General features: G+C 34.6%; 1 protein-coding gene across 3 annotated transcripts in view; it reads right to left on the bottom strand.

The window, feature by feature from the left end:
* Nucleotides 1–23,155, bottom strand: part of PCDH11X (protocadherin 11 X-linked) — an 804,948-nt gene that overhangs the window by 680,671 nt on the left and 101,122 nt on the right. For all 3 annotated transcript variants that reach the window (XM_078363016.1, XM_003735778.6, XM_054251183.2), the window contains exon 3: nucleotides 20,003–22,495. In XM_078363016.1, coding sequence (XP_078219142.1) covers nucleotides 20,003–22,495 — 2,493 coding nt within the window. The remainder of the gene's footprint in view (nucleotides 1–20,002; nucleotides 22,496–23,155) is intronic.

Here is a 23,155-nt window from a genome sequence, read left to right as displayed (position 1 = left end):
TGCAAGTTCTTCAGCTTTCGGACTCTTGGACCTTCTACCACAGACTGAAGGCAGCACTGTTGGCTTCCCTACTTTTGAGATTTGGGGACTCGATCTGGCTTCCTTGCTCCTCAGCTTGCAGACAGCCTACTGTGGGACTTCACCTTTTGATCGTGTGAGTCAATACTCCTTAATAAATTCCCTGTCATATATACATCTATGCTATTAGTTATGTCCCTTTAGAGAACCCTAATAAACATGGTATTGGTAACAATGACCATTTATATAACTTTCTCATTTTTCAAATGCTTTCTGAAAAGTCATCTTGTTTGGAGTTCTGAACTCCATCTTCATTTGACACATCTTCTTCATTTGAACATCATCTTCATTTGACACATGAAGAAATTGAGTCTGAGAGAGAGAAGATGACTGATTTTCCGAGGTCACAGTAGATACATTAGATAGGAAACTAAATCTCAACGACGGTCTGGCTCCTAAAATGGTATTGTTAGCTTCACTTTTTCTGAATGTTAATAGTCATCAATGCCATTTCATACAGTTGCTATAGTGTTGTCACATAGTAAACAGAATGTGTATTCAATGGTAAGAATCCTGGACTGGAAGTCAGGAGCTTAACACTCATCACCCGATTCTGTTAAAATCTAACTGAATAAACTTAGGCAAGTCATGCACACATTCTGAGTCTGATCTTCATCTGACATTTTATGATTCTACCACTTAGTCAATATCGTCAATAATTTTCACTATCATTAGAAGACAAGGCCAGGAGCGGAGGCTCACGCCTATGATCCCAACACTTTGGGAGGCCGAGGCAGGTGCATCACGAGGTCAAGAAATCGAGACCATCCTGGTCAACATGATGAAACCCCGTCTCTACTAAAAATACAAAAATTAGCTGGGCGTGGTGGTACATGCCTATAGTCCCAGCTACTCGGGAGGCTGAGGCAGGAGAATTGCCTGAACCCAGGAGATGGATGTTGCCGTGAGCCGAGATCACGCCATTGCACTCCAGCCTGGGTAACAAGAGCGAAACTCCGTCTCAAAAAAAAAAAAAAAAAAAAGAAGACAAAACTTTACATCAGCTGTATTGAAAAGTACCTTCACCTACAACTGAAAAGACTTTAAAGTTACATTACTGCCCAGAACTAGACTCATTATATCTATTCAGGCTCCCATAAAGAACACACATGGCAGGGTTTAAGAAGCAACATTCCTACCAGGCAAGTGAGCTCTAATTAAGCAGTTAATAAAGTAGAATCACCTAGACTGTTGATATGAGATAGCTTTGATACAGGAGAATGAAAACTAAATTGACTAAATTGGGCTGGGGCAAATTATTGAGCTCTCTGAAAGCTCAATCTTTAAAATGATTATGATACCAATGATATCTAGCTCAAAACATTATAAGAAGATTAGATGAGTTCATCTATGTAGAAAAGGACTTATACTTACTGTTCCTTTTATGCTGTGACATGTACATTTTTACATATTATCTCATTTACTCCTCATGATCCTGTTGATTAGACATCTTGGTATCACTGGGAAGATGAAGATCCTGAGGTTCAAAGAGGATCAAGACCACATAGCTAAAACCTGCAAATCCAGATTTGGAAAAAAGGTCTATCCGACTTTAAAGCCCAGTGATGTCCCACCATACCTTGCTTCTCAGTATACCTAGCACTAGGCCTGGGATGTAGTAAGCACTCACAGAATTTTCCTGAATTAATCCTTCTCTCCTTTTCTCCTTTTTACAAATTCTAATTTCCAGAACTTAATGTAGGACAGGAATTTGACGTATGTTCCCTAAGTGGATGTAAGGAGTTTTCTGAATAAGGGATAAACTTTACCTCTTTGGAACAAAATGTATTTATATTATGGCATGGTATATGTTTGACAATATTAAAAATTAATGTTGCAATTGTTACATATGAATTAAATAGTTAAATTAGGAAGCACAATCTAGAAACAAAATATATTTCCTATTTATATAAGCAAAAGTTAATCATTCTGACTAATTTGAAAATTCATATTGTAATTAAATTGATTATTTTCCTTACCATTCATAGATATCTGGTGGTCCATATTTGATATATATTTCTGGTCATTACCAATATGTCTATTCAGGTTAAGAAGGAATTTATAGCTATATTTAATGCATCAAAATGTTCCTCTTCATTATAAACTGATGTCAAAATTACTTTACACTTAGATTTGGTGATGCATATATATTCCCTCCTCTATCGAACTCACCCTATGGCTTATGAAACTGCAGGACATTAGAATCATATTATGTTTTAAAGATTGCAAAGGCTGAATGGATAACAGAGCTGGGGCTTGCAACACACTATGTGTAGGAAGTTCAAATAAAAGTTTTTGAATAACTACTACCTTCAGAATTTGTCCTGGGTTCATATATTAGAAATGCAAGTAGATGAAAGAAGAGAAACTTCCTTGTCTATGCTATTTGCATTTCCAAACTGATTTGTTCATAGGAAATTATGCCCCATGGCAAATATCTGCTAATAATAGTAGCTTCCAGAATGAATGTAGTGCTTGCCAACTTTATGAAAATTTAATAAAAATAATCACATGCCAGATTATCTACCTGACCTTAAATAGAAGAGAATGAGTCTAGGGAGGTGCAAAGAGTGTTGGGAAAATATAACTGAACTTGGTGTTGATTTATAGAGCAGAGGAGAATTTTTTTTTCCTTAGACAAAGTCTTGCTCTGTCATTAGGCTGGAGTGAAATGGCACGATCTCAGCTCACTGCAACCTCTGACTCCTTAGTTCAAGGGATTCTCCTGCCTCAGCCTCCTGAGTAGCTGGGATTACAGGCACGTACCACCACGCCCAGCTAATTTTTGTATTTTTTTGTAGAGACGGGCTTTCACCATATTGGCTGGGATGGTCTCAATCTCCTTACCTTATGATCCGCCAACCTTGGCCTCTCAAAGTGCTGGGATTACAGGCGTGAGCCACGCAGAGTGCTAAAAGTGAAGGGCCTATGGACTTCAAATCAGGAGAATGAAGAGCCATAGATATGCCAGAATTGTGATGTAGTATAGTGGAAGGAGAATTTAAGAGTCAATCAGGCTTAACTTTAGACCTTCTCTCTGCCACTTACTAATGTTGTAACCTCTCTGAGATAAAGAACTAACATGTATGGCACCTAGCACATTACCTGACATAAAATAGCTGCCCATTAAAGGTCAGTTCTTTTTCTGGGCCTTGGTTCCATCATTTGTCAAATAATAGAGGCAGACTAGGATACTACATAATCTTTAAGGATCCATTCTATCTCTAAAAGAGAAGCAGAAGATAGATAAACAATAAGTCTCATAAAAAGTGTAGGTAATACTACAGACTCCAGCATTAGGTCAGGCAGTATAACACAACCACCAGAAGACTAGAGAGCATTCTCGATATAAATTAAGGCCCGGTGCAGTGGCTCACTCCCAACACTTTGGGAGGCTGAGGTGGGTGGATTTCTTGAGTCCAGGAGTTTGAGATCAGCCTGGCCAACACAGTGAAATCACATCTCTACTAAAAAATACAAACACACAAACAAATCCAAGGGTGGTCGTGGGTGCTTGTAGTTACAGCTACTCGGGACGCTGAAGTGGGAAAATCACCTGATCGCAGGAGGTTTAGGCTTCAGTGAGTGGAGATCTCACCACTGTGCTCCAGCCTGGGTGAGAGAGAGAGACCTTGTCTCAAAAAAAATGTATTAATTAGTTAAGTAAGTAAAATATTTTTCCAAGATGAAAACAAATATTTGTTCCCATTAGAAAAATATAATTTTCATCTTCTTAGTTTGACTTTTTAAAAATTATGACCTAAGTTAATTTCTATTAACTCTATTTTAGTTTTATATTTATATATACTATGTATATATATTATATACATGTATATGTGTTATATATGTATTATGTATGTATGTATAATGTATGCAATGTTATGTGTATTACGTATTATACATGTAATATATATGTAATGTGTAATGTAATGCATATATAATAAACAAAATATATACATATATAATGTAATATGTATTATACATATAATATCAGTATTTATATATCCGTATAGAATCAAACCTATATAAAGATCTTTCTGGACTGTTACGTTTCTTTGGGCAAGGGGAAACCTCAGGGAGAATATATATAACTATACGATTTTTATTTTTTTTTGAGACAGAGTCTCACTCTGTCACCAGGCACCAGGCTGGAGTTTGGCGTGATCAAACTCACTTCAACCTCCACCTCCCGGGTTCAAGAAATTCTGCCTCAGCCTCCCAAGTAGCTGGGACTACAGGCACATGACACCAGGTCCAGCTAATTTTTGTATTTTTTAGTAGAGATGGGGTTTCACCATGTTGGCCAGGATGATTTCGATCTCTTGACCTCATGATCCGCCTGCCTTAGCCTCCCAAAATGCTGGGATTACAGGCATGAGCCACCACTCCAGGCCTATTTCATATTTCTGTCAGAGATGAGAGAAGGTGGTATAGCTTGGGGGTGTGACTATGTGAAACCTTCAGAAATGACAACTTGTTTAAGGACCAATCCTAGGCATTAGCAGGGAGAGGCAAACTAATAAAGATACAGGTTGATGAAACTGAGGAAATGTCCGAGAGAATCCATAGTTTTGATCTTTTGGATCGTACCGCCTCTTTCTCTTTTCCTGATAGGCTTTTTATCTTTTTAGCACCAGCACTCTCTCTCTGTCTCAATCTCTTTTTGCCAACACTCAACCACCTTGTATAGCTTTAGCTACACAAAGTACACTTCTCTCAATGTGAAAAATGTATTTCCAGAATAGCAGGTTATGTGGTTAAATAAACTTTACTTTCCATACAGTGTATATCGACATTGTGTTGAGGATAGTGACCACCGCTCAGGGAATGAGAGAGTTCAGGTGATTTGACTGAAGTATACTACAAAGTAATATTGTTAAGAAAGGCATAAAAATGGATTATAAGGGAACATGATCAGAAAACTGTTTTCCTGAGTAAAAAGGAGTCACCTTATCCAGAAAGTCTGCAGGTGACTGAGACTTTTTCACCTACTGGATGAACAGAAATTATATGAAACAAGGCCCATGTCCCTATGTGAACATGGTGTCACAAAGGGTTCCCAGAGGATGAGAAGGTCTAATCTACAGTATGTTTCTTTAATGTGTTAATAGGACAAGTCTCTATCTGTTAGTACATCCAGCACTTCCCATATCTATATGTGGTAGCCAATCTGGGGTTCTAACACATTCTAGATGCCAGACTAACCTAAAAAAGGATACGTGGCAAGTCTATTTTCTGAGTTATCTCTTGGGATTTCGATTTCATATCAGAAAGGATATGGTGTTTTTCTCCATGAAAGAAAAAAATGGACCATGAAATTTGAAATTTCATATATAAGCACAGTGATATTTGAGGTAGAAATAGAGTTAGGGCAGATTTGGAATACTGTTATGGTACATTTTGAGTTAGATTCATTTTAGATATAATTGTTTCTAAGAAATAAATCAGAGTAAAACATACATTTGGCCTCTATCAGATTAAAAAGGAATGAGGGTGTGCATTTATGAATAATAATCTTCCCAATGCCCTGATGAAAGTACTTCAAAAAATATAAAACACCACACAAATATTAAGGAAATGTTTGTTCACTAGAAATATGGTAATGTACTGCGCTTGCTACGCTTTTCATGTTGTTGAGTCCTTAGCCTTGGTCTTCATATCTAGTCTTCCACTTTATTACCCCTTTATAATGACCCTCTATTATCAAGGTATGTGCACTGAAGAAAACAGTCACCTGTTTTAAGAATGTTAATACACGTTTATTTTATCTGGGATGACTGAAAATTCTCTATGGTTGTAACTGAAAGAAACATTATTTTCCTACTCATGATGGTATTCATTCCCTTTATAAAAAGAGGTGACATAAGTAATGAATTTTTGTAAAACATGTACCATGGAAATGTATTATTCTAAAGTTGGTGTTACAGAATCTCCTGATTTAAGATTGTCCAGGAAAGATCTGAAAGAGAAACAAAACAAAATCCCAATTCCTCAGAATGTTTCCTACATATAATTTAGAAATACTTTTTCTTTCATAGTAAGAATGAAAAAAAAAAAGGGGCTAACTTACGAACTCAGTGGTTTATTTTTATCTGTTCTGTTTCTAGGAAGCAGGTAGCATATTTGCTTTCAATATATGTGCCAAGAAGTTCATTCCTTAAAATCATATACACACACGCACACACAGTCAGCTTTGACTAGGGATAAGTAGTTTCTGCATTTTAGAGTAGATCTGCCATGTTATAATTTGGACATACATATATGTACATTTGATATCCCATGGTTTCTCCATCTGTTCATGTTTTCCCAAAATTGATAACTTTGCTTTTCAGCAGAGAGGAGAAGAGACACAATGATTTCTATTTGGGTGAACATTTCCTCTCAGTACTTCGGCGACAGAATTTATATCTATACAAACACATCCAAGCCATAGTCATTAATATAGATTTGTGATTATTTGCCATAGAAAATGTCCCTCTATTGAAGACAAGAATGTCTTTTTTTTTCTTGCCATATAGCATACTGGCAATATTTTTCTTTGAAGAAATCACACTTAGATGCTTCTTGTGCGAAAATGCCTAAAAGCAGTATGTGGTTCTCTCATCCCTTTGTATATTGACTATAACAACAAATGGGTTAAGATTTTTCCTTTGATATTTTTTGAGTACAATTTATGGACAAAGGTGTAACAACAATCAAAATATCCAAAATAGATATTTCAAATTCTTTCTAGATTAATGAAAAAAAGTAATGTAACAATTTTCTGGGAATAGTGTCCAGAAACTAATGTTTACAGGTTATATGACCTAGTCATTTATTTGAAGCACTTTAAGTTTATAAGAATTATGTATGGTTGATGCTAAGATTTGAAAAGATATGAAAGGAAATGATACCATACAGACTTGTTTCATTTTTAATAAAATCAGATAGCTTTTCTTCATTTTTGTCATTCTATCTGGTATTAAAATTGTGTTCTTGGCCGGGCACAGTGGCTCATGCCTGTAATCTTAGCCCTTTGGAGAACGAAGCTGGTGGATCAGTTGAGGACAAGCATTCAAGACCAACTTGGCCAACATGGTGTAACCCCCTTCTCTGCTAAAAATACAAAAATTAGCCGGAAATTGCTTGAACCTGGGAGGCAGATGTTGCAGTGATCCGAGATCGGCCACTGCACTCCAGCCTGGGCAACAGAGCGAGATTCCGTTCCAAAAAAAAAAAAAAAAAATTGTGTTCTTGTCCTATCTCTACGGTTGCACTTCAATAACGCCAACTGCAGCTTAGTTATTTTTGTTGTCCTCAAAGCAGTGTCTTAACCAAAACAAGTCCTCAATATAATTCTGGTAAATTGTGCAGATTTATGGAGGCATCAAAGTGCATGCCATGGTCAGAGAAGAGGGGATAGCAGAAGAAATGACAAAAATATAAGGTACATGGGATGGTAGGAGATAGAATGAACAAGTAGAACTGGTTAAGATTGCGAAGTCCCTTGAAAAATAGAAAGATTGAGGCTTTATTCTATGTGCAGTAAGGAAAGACTCAGAAGCTTTTCTATCAGGCTTCACTGTGTTTGAGGGATATTATGGGTATGGAGTAGAAAACTGATTGAACAAATGAAAGTAGGAAGTAAGACAACTTGTTAGTAGTGAAAGAGGTAACTGGTGATGAAGACTGGAAATAGGAAATGGCAACATAACAAATGTCAGGGATATTCTGGAGGTATTAGCAACACACTTTAGTTATTACTTGGATGTGACTGAGGGCAGGAAAGTGTTGCGGACTTCAGGATGCTTCCTGAAATGGGTTAGGTACATGCATTCCCATACCCAATACATACTTGGGAGGTGGTGCACCAGTGATATTCTCTCTCTCTCTCTCTCTCTCCCTCTCTCTGACACACACACACACACACACACACACACACACACACTCCTAATTATAATAAACACTGAAGTTTTATATTTTGTCACTTTTATGTGCTTTTTTCTTTCTTGTTTAAAAAATTTGATATTATATACTCAGAGATTTTCTGAACTGAAAAAAGAAAAGTTGTTGTTTGTTTGTGATTTTTTTAAACATACTTGCAGTTCAACTCCCTAGGCAGGGGGCTTTTTACACTAATAGCAACTAGGAGAAAACCTTGGTCATCCTGCATTCCCAGCCCCCTATACCCCATCTCTCCCCATAACCATTGACCTTCTCCACACTGCCTTACTCACAGTAGGAGTTTGAGAAAGATTTAATTAATCTTGTTTGAACTTATGGCAAACTCTATTATCAATAATGTTTTATCAAACACCGTGGTTCATAAATGATACCACCTTACCAATATTCAAAAAAATGTTAGTATAATAAAATGCACAAAATTAAAACTTTAGTAAATATGACTACTTCATTGTTTTGGGTTAATCGAAAAAGATCAATTACACCACAATGGTGGTGAATAGAAATGACAATATAAAAGTTCTGGTTAATCCAGCACAGATAAAGAGCTACACCATGAAGAAGGTGGGATGTTACTGTGCTAAAAATATTTTAGGATCCTTGATGATGTTAATGAAACTAGTAGCCCCTGCTGACAACAAGCGCTTCAAAAAATATCAGAAGATGTGTTATTGGAATGCAGAAACAACTTTATTTATAGATATTTCACTTAATACAGATTACACACAATGCATGCACTGAAATTACATCAAATACAACCAGGTTTTAGTATCTACATGTATTCCAGTTGAAAGATGCTCTATAATTAGTCATTCTAATATATTCATACAAAAACCTGTTCATTCTTTTTTTTTAAATTACAGCTCCAAAGTACAAAGCAAAAACAATGTTTTTAAAGTGACTATTATGAATCCTCTTGTATTTTAAATCTCCATAATTTTAATTTTATACTGCTTTTCTTCAACACTGTTCTTATTACTAACTCTACTCAAAATCAGAAATGATAACAAACTGTATACCCATTGCTCAATTTGAAAATTGAATGTATATTCATAATCACATTCCTATAATTGATGTCAGTCCAAAGTCCTCACTGAGCTGTTTACAAAAACATTTGTTTCTATATACATAGGTAGGCATGTATTCATGTATATAATTATGGTAAACCTATACCATAGCCATTTGATGAAGATGTAAATTAAACCCATTAAGTTGAAGACATATGAAACTGCAAATCTGACACTAACAGAGAACTACTTATTTTCATAGTTATTAAAATAAAATAATGTAACAATGCAAAATAAAAAGGATTGTTTTAATGAACTTTTATTTGGATATATTTTAGTTATAACAACTGGGCAGAAGTTGGCAGTTACGGAATGCAAATTTATTTTTATTTGTGTGTGTGTGAGAAGCACAATCTGTACTAATACTAAGATAACAAAAAAAACAGTTTAATTTTTTTTATATGTACTTTAACATTACTGGATCTGTGATCATTTGGGAAACGGCCAATTTGATTAAAAGAAGAAAACACAGGACATATACAGAATGTACTCGATACGACAGGAATTTTCCAAATGAAAGATTATATATGGGATGATATAAGGGATACTCGATGATTATAGTTTAGAAGCAAGGAATAATAGTGTAAAGGGGGACAATAACATTGTAAATGTAGATGCAAAATCTTTTAAGAATTTTTTAGTTTGCAGTTTATATTACGTTTTCTGCTGGAAATCTGACAAACAAATATGCACACATATATGCAAACATATCTGTGCTTACACACACACTAACGCATTTTAATTCTAATACGTTAGAATTGCTTAAACATCAAATTAATATGACTTTTCTTCTGGACACACAATTAGTTTTATCAACTTCTAAACATGGGTTTGGTATATTTATCTTTCAGTTCAGACACCTAAAAAGATTTAATTGTATATTCCCTCTCATTTCTGTAATTTGTGTTTATTTAGAAATAAATAAGTGTATGGCTTTATACACAACTGAAATGTATGTATGTAAAATTGAATTGCAGCACTGTGTGGAATTCTGTTGTTAGCTGTTATCAATTATTCTAGATTCAGATAATGACAACTTTATATAGCATGTAAAAGTCTTTGTCTATCGAAAACGAAACTACTTACAACATCATTCTGTAGTACTAAAGTCTGTGTCTTTATGTAGTCAAATAATTTTGTCAGGTCAGCAAAATAGCCCTAAATGTAGTAAAAAATTGTATTTTGCCTCCAGATGTTTTGGTATCATGTAAACACAGCCATGATTATCATCTGGAAGATATCAGCAGCTTCTCTTGGATAATTAATTTTGTGTAAAAAAAGTAATTATTTGGTCAGGTGTGCTGACTCACCCCTGTAATCCCAGCACTTTGGGAGGCCAAGGTGGGCAGATCACCTGAGGTCAGGAGATTAAGACCAGCCTGGCCAACATGGCGAAACCCCATCTCTACTAAAAATATAAAATTTAGCCAGGCATGATGGCACATGCCTGTAATCCCAGCTACTCAGGAGGCTGAGACAGAAGAATCTTGAACCCAAGAGGCGGAGGTTGCAGTGAGCCGAGATCAGGCTGCTACACTCCAGCCTGGGAGACAGAGCAAGACTGTGTCTTAAAAAAAAAGTAATTATTTAATCTGAGCATCATAAATGATGTGTATATGTTTCTGCAAAAAAAAATACACTCGATTCATAGTTTTGAATAACAAGTGATGAAATTAATAAAAATAATGATAAAATGTAGTCTCTCATTTAAGAGGCCATAAACTAGTTTGAATATGAGACTACATCTGTATTTACATGTCAAAAGAGCCAGTCAATTTCTAAAAATAATTTTAGTTACTTCAAGTTTGTGTCACTCAACAACTATTCAAGCTGCATGTTTGAATTACCAAAAATATTTTTGGATAACATAACAGTTGTTTACGATCAATTCTCTTAAGTTATATCACTGAAATGGTGCTCTGCATTGATTTTGTAATTGAGGTTAGAACTGACATATAATAAATATATATTATAGATTTCGGTAAATAACATTTTTCTTTAGAGCTGCATCTTTGTTTTACTTTTCACTACTACTGAATAAGAGTAAGAGCAGTACTACTTAAACTTTTCTCTAACTAATGAAAGCATTATTGTATCTAATGTTTCTTCCTTGTTTTCAGACAAAAATAATGAAAATGTTTTTATTTATTTATTTATTTGTAAAAAAAAGTTTTTTCAGATGGAATCTCACTCTGCCACCCAGGCTGGAGTGTAGTGGCATGATCTAGGTTCACTGCAACCTCCCCCACAACCCCCTGCCACTCAAGTAATTCTCCCATCTCAGCCTCACAAGTAGCTGGGACCACAGATATGTGCCACTAAACTCAGCTAAGCTTTTGCATTTTTGATAGAGACAGGGTTTCACCATGTTGCCCAGGCTGGTCTAGAACTCCTGATCTCAAGCGATCCACCTACCTCGGCCTCCCAAAGTGCTGAAATTATAAGCATGAGTCACTGTGCCCGGCCACTGAAAATTTTTTAAAAAGTCAACTGTATTCAAAAGATAGTAACATTTTATGAAGTAAATCAATATGTAATTGATACATATAAGGTTCCAGGATAAGGAATAAAATACAAATATTTCTAGAAAATCTATTGGAATACTTGATTTTCATTATGATGTGAATTTGACTATCTGCAACCTAATGAAATGTGATTTGTGATTTTTTTCACTTGATAAAAAAGTTTTATTATTAATTGAATATACTTGTGTATGGGTGGATAACTAAATATAACTAAACTTTCAAAAAGAATGGTTAAAACAATTTTGGTTGAGGATATCTAGAATATGGACAAATTAAAAGAGTTGGTTCTGAAAATTCAGGGAAATAATTATGCAACTAGGTTGTTTGTTCTAAGGAAAGTTTTGGAAAATATTTAGATGGCATTATTTCAAAGTCTAAAAGCTTTTTCATCAAGGCTTTCTATTTTTACTGAGGCGAGTTTAATCTCATGTTGGAGATATGTAACATGCCTCTGTATTACACTATCAACTAATCAAGCTATGCTATTACATAAATTTGTCCAATCATACATCTATAAAAATAAACAATATGCTTAATAAATCAGTCTTCAATACATGTAAAAAATCCTGCATGTATAGTTTATAATTATAAAACAATAAGCATAATTCTGTAATTTAAAAATGCACCACTTCCAAAAGTTATATAGCCTTCAAACAGAATTACTATTATAAAGAGCTTACTGCTATAGCTTGAAATAAAAAGAAATAATTTTAAAATTCTTCATCTAAAACGTTTATACTATTTTCTAGATTTTTCTACAACAAATGTGCATCACATATACCATAAAAATAGAAACCTATAGCTACTCTAGAATTTTAGAAGTCTACTCCTAATTTTAAACACATTAAATCAAAATGTCATGTATGAATACCCATGATGTATGAAAAAAATGCACTGTAGTTCTTTCTAAAACTACTAATTATATACAACAAATACAGCTTTGTATTATCACAGAGACTTTGAATATTGTAGAACGCTAAGGCATATTTAAAATAAACACAAATTAAGCTTCATAAAAGCTAAGAAAACACGTCTATTACACAATAGTACCTACAGGAAGCATTTACGGAATGTGGCTTAGATTTATATAAGATTATTCAAAGTCTGCTTGTCCTGTAGCATTTCTGTTGTGCTCAGGTTGCACATCACACGTAGCTAGACACACAATCACAACATCTAGTTGAACAGTGAGGAGTACAGGTGACAAAATAGCAAAATGAGGCCGTAGTATTTCATGACGAAATGAAAAGGATAGTAAATACTGATTGAATATAAACTCAATTTTTAAAAATTATTCTAAAGCATATACACATTTTCATTTATAACATGGACAGGGTGGTCAACAGAGAAAACAGACTTATACATAAAAGATTAATGAATGAATGGAATTAAAATTGTTTTATAATTTTTCCATTTAAATCATTGAAACTAAAAATAGTGTCAGAAATATAATAGCTTAAATATTGTATCATTTAAAAATAAACTTGCATAATTAAAATAAATGAGATAATATATTTCAGAATTTTTTGTTCAATTTATGAACTATAGATTTTGATCAAATTAAGTAATATTTCTTTGAGTGCTTAAAGGGGAGAAAGAATACAGTATACTGTAGCTCTTCAATTAGGCTACTTGTAATTTAATAGATAAAGTTCACTAAAAGTTCCTTTTATTAATCTATGATGAGGAGTCTTAAGATTTGCTATCTTTCTGTCTTTTTCTGTGCATGACTAGAATAAGAACCATAGAGACCATCAAGAACATTTCATTGAGAATATTCCAGGAATCTATTAATGACAACACAAAATGTTGGAAGATATCTGTGATCTTGTGAGGTAAATGTAATATAATAATGACAATTAAATTAAAGGTGCCCCTAAGTCTACTGATAAGAAGGAATCAAGTAAGGAAATAGATATTTTTGCCCTCTGGCCTTTGTGGAAAACTAGTTTCGATGCCTTCTATATCGTTCTCAAATGGAGATAATCTCTCAAACAAAAGCAAAGGCTAGATCAAGAATAGTTAATAGTCAAAAATAGCATTCATTTTCATCTATGGCTCAAATTTAAATACTGTTAAATCTTAGTACTATCATTGGCTTATATGGGTAAATATTTTAGCCTAAAGCAGAAGTCAGTTTAGAAGCTCCTTTCTCAGAGACACTGCATTCTAAGACATCGAGTCACAGCTTTAAAAATAAAGTGTCTATTTTCATCTTCTTCAAATACAGCACTCATCAAACCATTGAGGAATGCTTTTAAAGAGATTCTGGATAATTATTTCAAGGAATTTTCATCTTCATATACACAAAGGAGTCATAAGGCCTTTACTCGTTACAGTTATGAAGGAAAGGTTCACTGAAATGGAAGAAAAACAAGGTATTCTACCTTAGTTCAGAGGGTGCAGAAAAGGAAAGGCCAGGAGAGTCATGACACGAGCAATCAAAATGCAAATGCATTTGTATAAAAATTACATACACTAATGATCATGAAGACATGGCAGCTTATTATGGGATATTTCAACTTCTGATTCACTTTTCTGGGCTTTGTTATTTTATTCAAAATTAAATTGAAACTTTAGATTTTGGAAACCTTCATTCTAGGTATATCTTGCTACCTGCAGGGCACTGATTTTAGGAATATACTAAGTTGGCTTAATTTTTACATTCCTTGGAATGATCTGAACGAAACTGAAATATTCATCAAGAATAAAAGGGAGGAACTGCAAACTTTTTCTATGTGAATAACTTGTACAAAGGTATATTTTAATTTTAAGCAATTTTCCTACAACAGTTGTTTATAAGTATGTAACACAATATTGTAACTCACATGACACCTCACATTACCAGTAAAAGTAGTTACACCCACAGTAATTATAATCCACTAAGTAATGTTTAAACAACCAGATAGCATGTACATTCAAGGAACCTGACATCATTGGAAATACAAGGGATTCTGTATGGAGCTAATGGGAATACTCAATTTTAACAGAAACTTGTTTAAAGTATTACCTATATATTAAACACCCAAGAGTTACACTAATTTGAAATACTGAACAGAGCATAAAACTTTTCTATATACCATTACATCAAAGAACACTTCAAATTAACACACTAATTTTAATGTACATACAAAACAGACCAAATCCTATTCACACTTTTCAAGATAGAATGATACATAATTAACATTTGAATAAAAATTCAAGAAGCATATGTTATGTAGTCATTATAAGGGTCCTTTGTACTCCCTTTTTATCTCAATAAATCATGATTTTAAAAATTTCTGTTAGTACTGTTAGTAAGTCAGAAAAAGTTTAAGAATATAGCATAAAATTGGAACATGTCATTTTTTTCTCAGTAAAACATAATGTACACAAAATATGAGGAATTTCTCATTTGTGTACAAAATGAGTTAGTTGATTTACTGTGAAGAGTTAACTTTAAAGGAAAAATTAAAGAAATGATATATAATTAGTAATTTAATGCTAGAGAAATAAATAGACTTATTTAAATAAGTTACTCTAGCAAACTCACATTTTTCTTAGGTAGTTTCAAAATCGAGATAAAATCTCTTTGAAATCTCCTATCTCAATCCTTATTTCCACCTTCATATGACTGGAATTATGTTTCATAAGAAATATCATTATACTATTTTTCAAAATATCAGGGAGTAAAAAGAACTTTACAGTCTCCTTTTGACAGATAAAAATGGAAAGGACTTCTTTATTTTAAAATTTTTATAGAGAAAGAAAACATTATTACGACAAAAATAACTTTTTTTTCCTTTTTTGTTTTACAAGACAGAGTCTCACTGTGTCACCCAGGCTGGAGTGCAGTGGCATGATAGCGGCTCACTGCAACTTCTGCCTCGGGTTCAAGCAATTCTCCCTGCCTCAGCCTCCCGAGTAGCTGGGATTACAGGCGCCTGCCACCACGCCCGGCTAATTTTTGTATTTTTTAGTAGAGACGGGGTTTTGCCATGTTGGCCAGGCTGGTCTCAAACTCCTGACCTCAGGTAATCCGCCTGCCTCGGCCTCCCAAAGTGCTGGGATTACAGGCGTGAGCCACAGCGCCCGGCAAAAAATAACTTTCTAATGACTAAAAGGAGTGGAACAGCATGATTACAACCAACATAAAAACCTAGTAAAATTATTTTCTATCATTCAACTTCTAAGCAGAGAAGTGGGTAATTACAGTGATTTTCTCAGTAACATTATATCAGTGAATATTTTCAAAAAACTGAACCAGAGTTTTTGGTTTCATTTTTTGTTTGTTTGGGGTCTTAAAAAAAACCTCTTGCCCTGGATACTTTTCAGAGAGTAGCTTGGATAGTTCAGCTTCACTTCCAAACTCCCAGAGATAATGCTTTAATTATTCAACAATCAGGGCAAGTAATGGCATGTTTCATGACTGATATATTTACCATAAGTGTATATACCAAGACAGCATTATATTACATCACAGCTGTTGACATTCAGAGCAAACAAACAGAGAAACAGCATGAGAGAACTCTGTTATTGCACTGCACTGTCTCTTCCATAAATTTTAAATTTCCATTACCAGATTACAGCTAAAGAAAGAACATGGGACATCATTTTTAAGATGGTTTTTGTTTGTTTGCTTTCAATGGGAAATCTAAATCACAAAATTAATGATCTTAGCCTAATTTGGAAATCACAAATCATTGAAATTTTTTGGAAGGGGAATGGAATTTTGCTGTTCCTAGAAAGTTATATCTCACTGCAGATTTCAATAGGTGATGTACTGGAATCAGTCTAGGACAAGAAAAATAACACGTTATCAAAATCAGATGGTTGTGTTCTAGGAGATTTATTTGCCAAGCATGCTTCATGGTTAAAATTCACATTACCAAAATATAAATGCACAGAATCAAAGTTACTGAATTTTACAATAGCGAATACCAATCCTATTCCAAGCTAACTCAAACTGCAATTATCATTTCAAATCCATGTATCATGTCTACAGCATAGTTTCATGCATGAATTAGAACTCTCTAAAGTTTTCACCATTCATTTCACCTTATTTCTGAAACTGAAAGACTATTTCAACTGAAATCATGGAAATTTGTAAGGTTTGTTCGTTTGTCTTTTGGGAAATACTGTACCCCAAACACATGTCTTAGACAGTGACTGGAAGACCCTCAAAGAATTCTATTTTCATTTTTATTCTCCCCTCTATTTTTTTACATGTACAGTCTTCACAATATTTAATGGGGGAATTGTATTAAGCAAGACTTGGTTTTGGCAGTTTATCTCTTTTATATGACATTGATCAAAACAGATTTTAAAATAATTATTTATACTTATGGTTTCTCTAGTGTCATACCAATCAGTTACTATCGGCTTGCTTTGGAAGGTGTTAATAGAAAATAATGTGAAGCCTCATCCTCTCAAATTTCATGTTTTTAAAATTTCTAGTACAATACATACAAAAATGCCTTCCATAATGTAGAAACTTATGCCAAAGAAGAGCCTTATATTCCCCAGGTATAGATGGCTTTATGCAATATATATACTTCTATCTAATAAATGTTCCATATATTCTCAAAACATCCAAGTCAGAAAAACAACCTATAGAATGATCAAAGAGAATGAGAAATTATGAGGAGAAAGTATTTGATTCCTTTTTTAAAACATAAAATTTCAAATGGATTCCCTTGTCTCTTATAGTCTTTTAGAACCATTTTATATTCCACTTTCATGTTTCTATTCAGATGAGTAATGAAATAACTGTAAATATCCCCAAACCCTCATTTTGAAAATGCATTTCTCACTGTTTAAGATAAATTGGAATACTTCTGCCTTCTGCTAACAGTAATATTTTATTCCACTCTAAGTATCTCCTTAAGGAACAATCAATTTGTATTGTATTGGCTGTCCCTTCTCCCATTTTGTATGATATTTCTTTAAAAAGAAGACACCTACTGTATTTGAATTTTTAAATACATAATTTCTTTTTCAGTGTTCACGTATCTTCCTAACATTCTGCAACATCAGTGAACACCCTAATATTAAACACAAACTGGTGAGTATATAGAAAAGGTAAAGAACATTGCAAATGTAGCACAAAAGGTAATGATTCGAATTATTTTTAGTATTATGTTAGTCTGCTAAGTTCACCAATTCATGTATTGAAGGTATTTAGTAATGAATATGAAGCAACTGTGAATCAATGACAAAGTATGTAATTTATTTATAAGATGTGAAAAATATCAAATAAGTCATCTGCAAATTCAGTGATTCTAACACAGTCTTTTTAGTTAATAAAAACCTAATAATAACCAATAACTGACTGTCCTGAGCATTACTTTTTTATATTTTGTTTAATACTTATGTTTAGGAAAATGTCTCTCAGTTACATAAGATTTATCATGGAAAATGGTTCATTAATTTTATTGACTTTTCAGGATTATAAAATACTTTAAAAAACAAAAAGGTGAGGATATTTGAAAAATACTTCAATTTTTTGTTCTTCATCCATGCCCTTCTTACTATGTATTCATAAACTCAAGTAAAATTAGTCTAGCTCATAAAATATCTCTGTGCCTTCACAAAGCACTGAAACCAGAACTTGCTCTATTAATTAACTTCATTCATTCTATTAAAAATGATGATCTACACATGTAATTCACAAACCCACTCTTTGTATACATTTAAAGAAAGTCACAAATTAAACCCAGGAAAAAAAGAATATTATACCCAAACCATATCATGTTACTCATAAGATACTTTTATGCTGAGAAATGCATCCAGTAAGCAGAATAGCAATAAGAATTAGGAAATGAGAGTGCCCTTTTTAATGGTTAAATATAAACCAAAACACACCCTATGGCGATGTTTGACGTCTATTATGTTTGTTGCCCATCCCAGATCCACTAACTATGTAAAATACGGGATTCATCCGAGCTGTAGAAATAACAACTGCAGCATAAATACCTTTAAAGTCTAACAGTAACTATACAAACACTAGGTTTCTAGTTTACCTTTTGAAACAGCATTTAATTGTGTACCTGTTGTAACAAAAATGCTCCCACATCTGAATTAGTACCTTAAGTTCACTGTGTGATTCAGAGAGCAAGGTTCATGTTATTGTATTATTTAACTGTGTTTATGCTTGAATGACTTCCATTCTTAAACCAATTTCCAAAGTTATGATAAATTATTTGGATTGTTACCTTGAATGTAGTAGACTTCTTTAACATCTCAAATTTTGATGAAAGAAAATCTGTTTTGACTTTCACATTACTACCATTTTGTTAAGCCTGAATAGTTATTCAAAATACTTTAGTCCCTGAAACTTAGATTACCACCTTCTTAAGAGTTAACACAGACAAAATAATAAAGTCAACATACAGCATGACTTCAAGAGAAAAAAATATAGGTAAATTCCATTGCTTGTCTTTTTAAAGGGAATAATCATATGTAAATCATTCAATATTTATGAGCCTCTGGAGAAATTCATATTCATTTCTCCATGGAACACTGATAAAAGGCACTGGATAGACTCTTGCTTTCATAAACGTATTGGGTTTTAAATTATCGTGCACTGATTTCTTGGGTCTCAACATGCCCACATTTTTCTTTGTGCCCATTAGAGAAAGCAAACATTTTATTTTCCAAAATACATCTTTTAAGACTGTATTCTGAAGAGCTCAAAATACCTTGAATAAATATGCAAATATTTAAATAGCTATCTAGAGTAGAGACCTCATATATATTTTATTCTTTGGCTTAAAGATGAGAGTGAGTAGGCTTTCATTTTTGTAATCCCATTCTTGTTATATTGTGTGACTGTAGATTTGATGAACCAAAATAATTTTGAGTTCCTAATCTGAAAATGACACTTTTCTTTGTGAGGGCCTGAAGGCCTGGTAGAGTGGGTGCGGGGAGGGGATTTTATTTCACTGCTGAATTTCTGTGAACAACCACAAATTTTCCCAAGTGAAGCTAGGATTCTAACATCATTAGTATTTAGAGCTATTTATCAGATTCTAAAAAGCTTTACTGTGCTATATCTAGCCCAGAGTATTCTAATCCTCATGCACACAAAAATGGTACTGAGGACAGGGCTACAACCCTTTGTGTTGAAGTTTTTCTAATAGATTCTGTAGCAAGAATTGTCATACTGCCATAAACAGACAAAACTGCCCCTACTATAATCATCATTCTGCATCTAATTTTCCTAAAAGAGCAGTTATTTTGTTCTCATCTTCCACCAAACTTAAATGAATCCATATATCTATTTGGATATATCTATAGAATATGATTGTTTAGATCCCTCTTTGAAGTCAATAGATTTTGTAAAGTTCCACATCAACTGAAAACAATAAAAAATATAGTTAGAAAGTTGTATTAGAAATCTGGGTTACCTACCGGTCTGGCGTGTACAGACACAGTTGCCTTGAAGGTTGTCACTGGATAGTTGCAGTCAGAAACACTGTAGGGATCAGAGCTGCTTGAGGAACACTTGGAGATTGAATCACAGGCCACAAAGGTGTTATCAAGAGGCAGTTCTTGGATGATGTGGTGCTTTGAATTCAGGGGAGTTTCAGGCTGAATCTGGAAGGCAGGCTGTGGAGAGGAAGATCTGTAGTGTCGGGCCAAATCAGGGCTGTCAGGCTTGAAAGTAGTGGGTGTAGTGCTCCAATTGTACTTGCCCATGGTTTGCTCTTCTAGATCAATAGGAAGGTCTAGTGTGACGCTGTTTCCATCATTGTCAACATCATCTGTCTTAGTTTCTTCAATAGTGACCAATTTAAGCAGCAGGTTCTTAGGGGAATGCTTCTTCTTCTTCTTCTTTTTCTTCATCATTATCATCTCCCTGTTTTCTGGGTTTGGGGTAACCCATTCAGAATTCTGCTTGTTTTTCTGAGCAGCCTTAAGGCGTGGTGCATGGTGACATCTTACTACAGCAGCGATGAAAATAACTACAATGACAGTTATGATGCCAGCAAGAACTGCAAGCAGGATCTTGACATAGTCACTTATTGGTGAGGATGTATCAGCTATCTCAATATTTTGGGTCACTGGCGATTCAGTGCTTTTATGCACCAGTTCATTAATCAGTGTAGCGTTGGTCAGTGACTCATTCACAAACAGATTGACAATTGCAACACTGAAGAGAGAATCAGGTTGTCCTAAGTCCTGAGCTTTGACCAACAGTTTGTGTAAACCAAGGTCTGTAACAACGCATTTCTCCTTCAGTGTTATGTTGCCTGCTACTTGGTCGATTTCAAACAGATCTCTTGTGTTTCCTCCTACAATGCTGTAACGAATCTCTGCATTCAAGCCAGTGTCATTGTCAACAGCAATTACCTTAAAGACCTCTGTGTCTGGATTAGTGGATGGTAGAACCAATTCGTAAGAGTAGTTGGAAGGAGGGACAATAAAAACTGGTTTGTTGTCATTGACATCAACCACATTTATGGTTACTTTGGCACTTGAAGAACGTGATACTCTACCGCCATCCTCAGCCTTTACATAGAAAGTGTAAGATTCTTGTTTTTCTCTGTCAAATGAAATATTTGGTCGGATGACACCAGTTTGTGAATCAATGGTGAAGGAATCTTTCATGTCTAAAACGGAGAGAGTAACTGCAGAATTCTCTCCATAATCAGGATCAGTTACAGTGATTAGTCCTACTGTCCCATGTCTTGGAAGGTTTTCTGGGACATAGAAATTGTATTCATTGTGAGTGAAAACTGGGCTATTGTCATTCTGATCAAGAACATTTACAAAGACGGAGACATTGGAGGTTAAGGGTGGCACCCCGTTGTCTTTTGCCAGAATTGTGAATAAATATTTTTCCTGTTTTTCTCTATCTAGTTTCTTCACTGCAGTCAGCATGCCTGTACGACGATCCAGGTCGAACTCAGGTGGCGCATCAGTGCCTAGCAGGTAACTGATCTCCCCATTAGGCCCACTGTCTATATCTGTTGCACTTACTTTCGTCAACTGTGCACCAGGAAAGTTATTCTCAGGAACAGAAAGACTTACGAAAGACTGGGTGAAAACTGGAGTATTGTCATTTTCATCTTTCAGTTTGATGAGGAGCATAGATGACTCATTCAAAGGAGGTTGGCCAGCATCTGTAGCCAGTATTTTAATGGCATAGTCTTCTGTGGTCTCATAGTCAAGAAATGCTGCAGTCTCCAGGAGGAACTGATTACTGAATACTGGTCTTAATCTGAAAGGGGTTTCAAGATCTGTAAAGCACGTCACCCTGCCATTATGGTCTGCATCCTTATCCGTCACAGTTATGAGAGCAATTTTGGTGTTGAGTGAAGCATTTTCTGAAAGAACAACAGTGCCATTGATTGGATTGATGATGTATCTTATGTCAATGGATGGGACATTATCATTGACATCTGTAACATTTACCACCACCATTGCTTTTGCTGGAGTCAATCCGCCATCACTTGCCAAAACCAGTAACTTGTGGCTTGGTGATTCTTCCCTGTCCAGTGGTTCTTTGATTGTGATAAGTCCAGTGGTGGCATTGAGGTGAAATAATCTCTTGGCAGTGTTGGAGACTAGACTGCTGAAATAGAAGTGGATCCTGGCATTTTCACCTATGTCAGCATCTGTGGCATGGAGCTGAGTCACTGAAGTACCTACAGGAGCACTTTCTGGTATACTGACTTCAATCTCCTCCTCCTTAAAGACTGGGTGGTTGTCATTTATATCAGTAACACTTACTTGCAAAATAGCTGTACTGGATTTTTGAGGAGAGCCACCATCTTCAACCTTTACTTTCATCACGTAGGTATCCTTCTCTTCCCTATCTAACTCCTTTTGAACAATCAGATGTGGCACCTTGTCTCCTTCTGGCGTTTCAATGACATCGAGGCCAAAAATGTTTTGACCCTGGAAAACATGCAATGAAACAGAATTAACTTATGTTAATATAAATTAATATATGAATATGAATATGAATAAAATATAATTTAACTTATGTTAGCTTATGTGATGAGAACAATTTTCAGTTTCTTGAAGCCACATAATATAGTAGAATCAGTTCAGAAAGAGGTGTTAGAAGACTTGAGTTCTAAGTCTCAACTCTGCCTATAACAATTATTGTGACTACAAGTAAGTTACTTAACATTTCTTAATACTTGTAAAATTAGAGAACTGTACTAGAAGATGTTCTGGGGGAGGGAGGCTTCAGATTGTAGCATTTTATGGTAATAAATGTAACTCACTTATGTGAACTAAATTAATTTATTATTTTATTTTTCCATAAGTTATTGGGGTTCAGGTGGTATTTGGTTATATGAGTAAATTCTTCAGTGGTGATTTGTGAGATTTTGGTGCACCCATCACTGGAGCAGTATACACTGTACCATATTTGTAGTCTTTTATCCCTGGCCTCCCTCCCTCTCTTCCCTCCAAGTCCCCAAAGTCTATCGTATCATTTTTATGCCTTTGTGTCCTCATAACTTAGCTCCCATATATCAGTGAGAACATATGATGTTTGGTTTTCGAACTACTTAAGTTTTCAAAAGAAAAAAGTACATAGAATTTTAA

Source organism: Callithrix jacchus, chromosome X (genome assembly GCF_049354715.1).
Source record: "Callithrix jacchus isolate 240 chromosome X, calJac240_pri, whole genome shotgun sequence".
NCBI classification, from domain to species: domain Eukaryota; kingdom Metazoa; phylum Chordata; class Mammalia; order Primates; family Cebidae; genus Callithrix; species Callithrix jacchus.
Note: the sequence above shows the minus strand (reverse complement) of the source record. Positions and strands in the feature narration are given on the sequence as shown.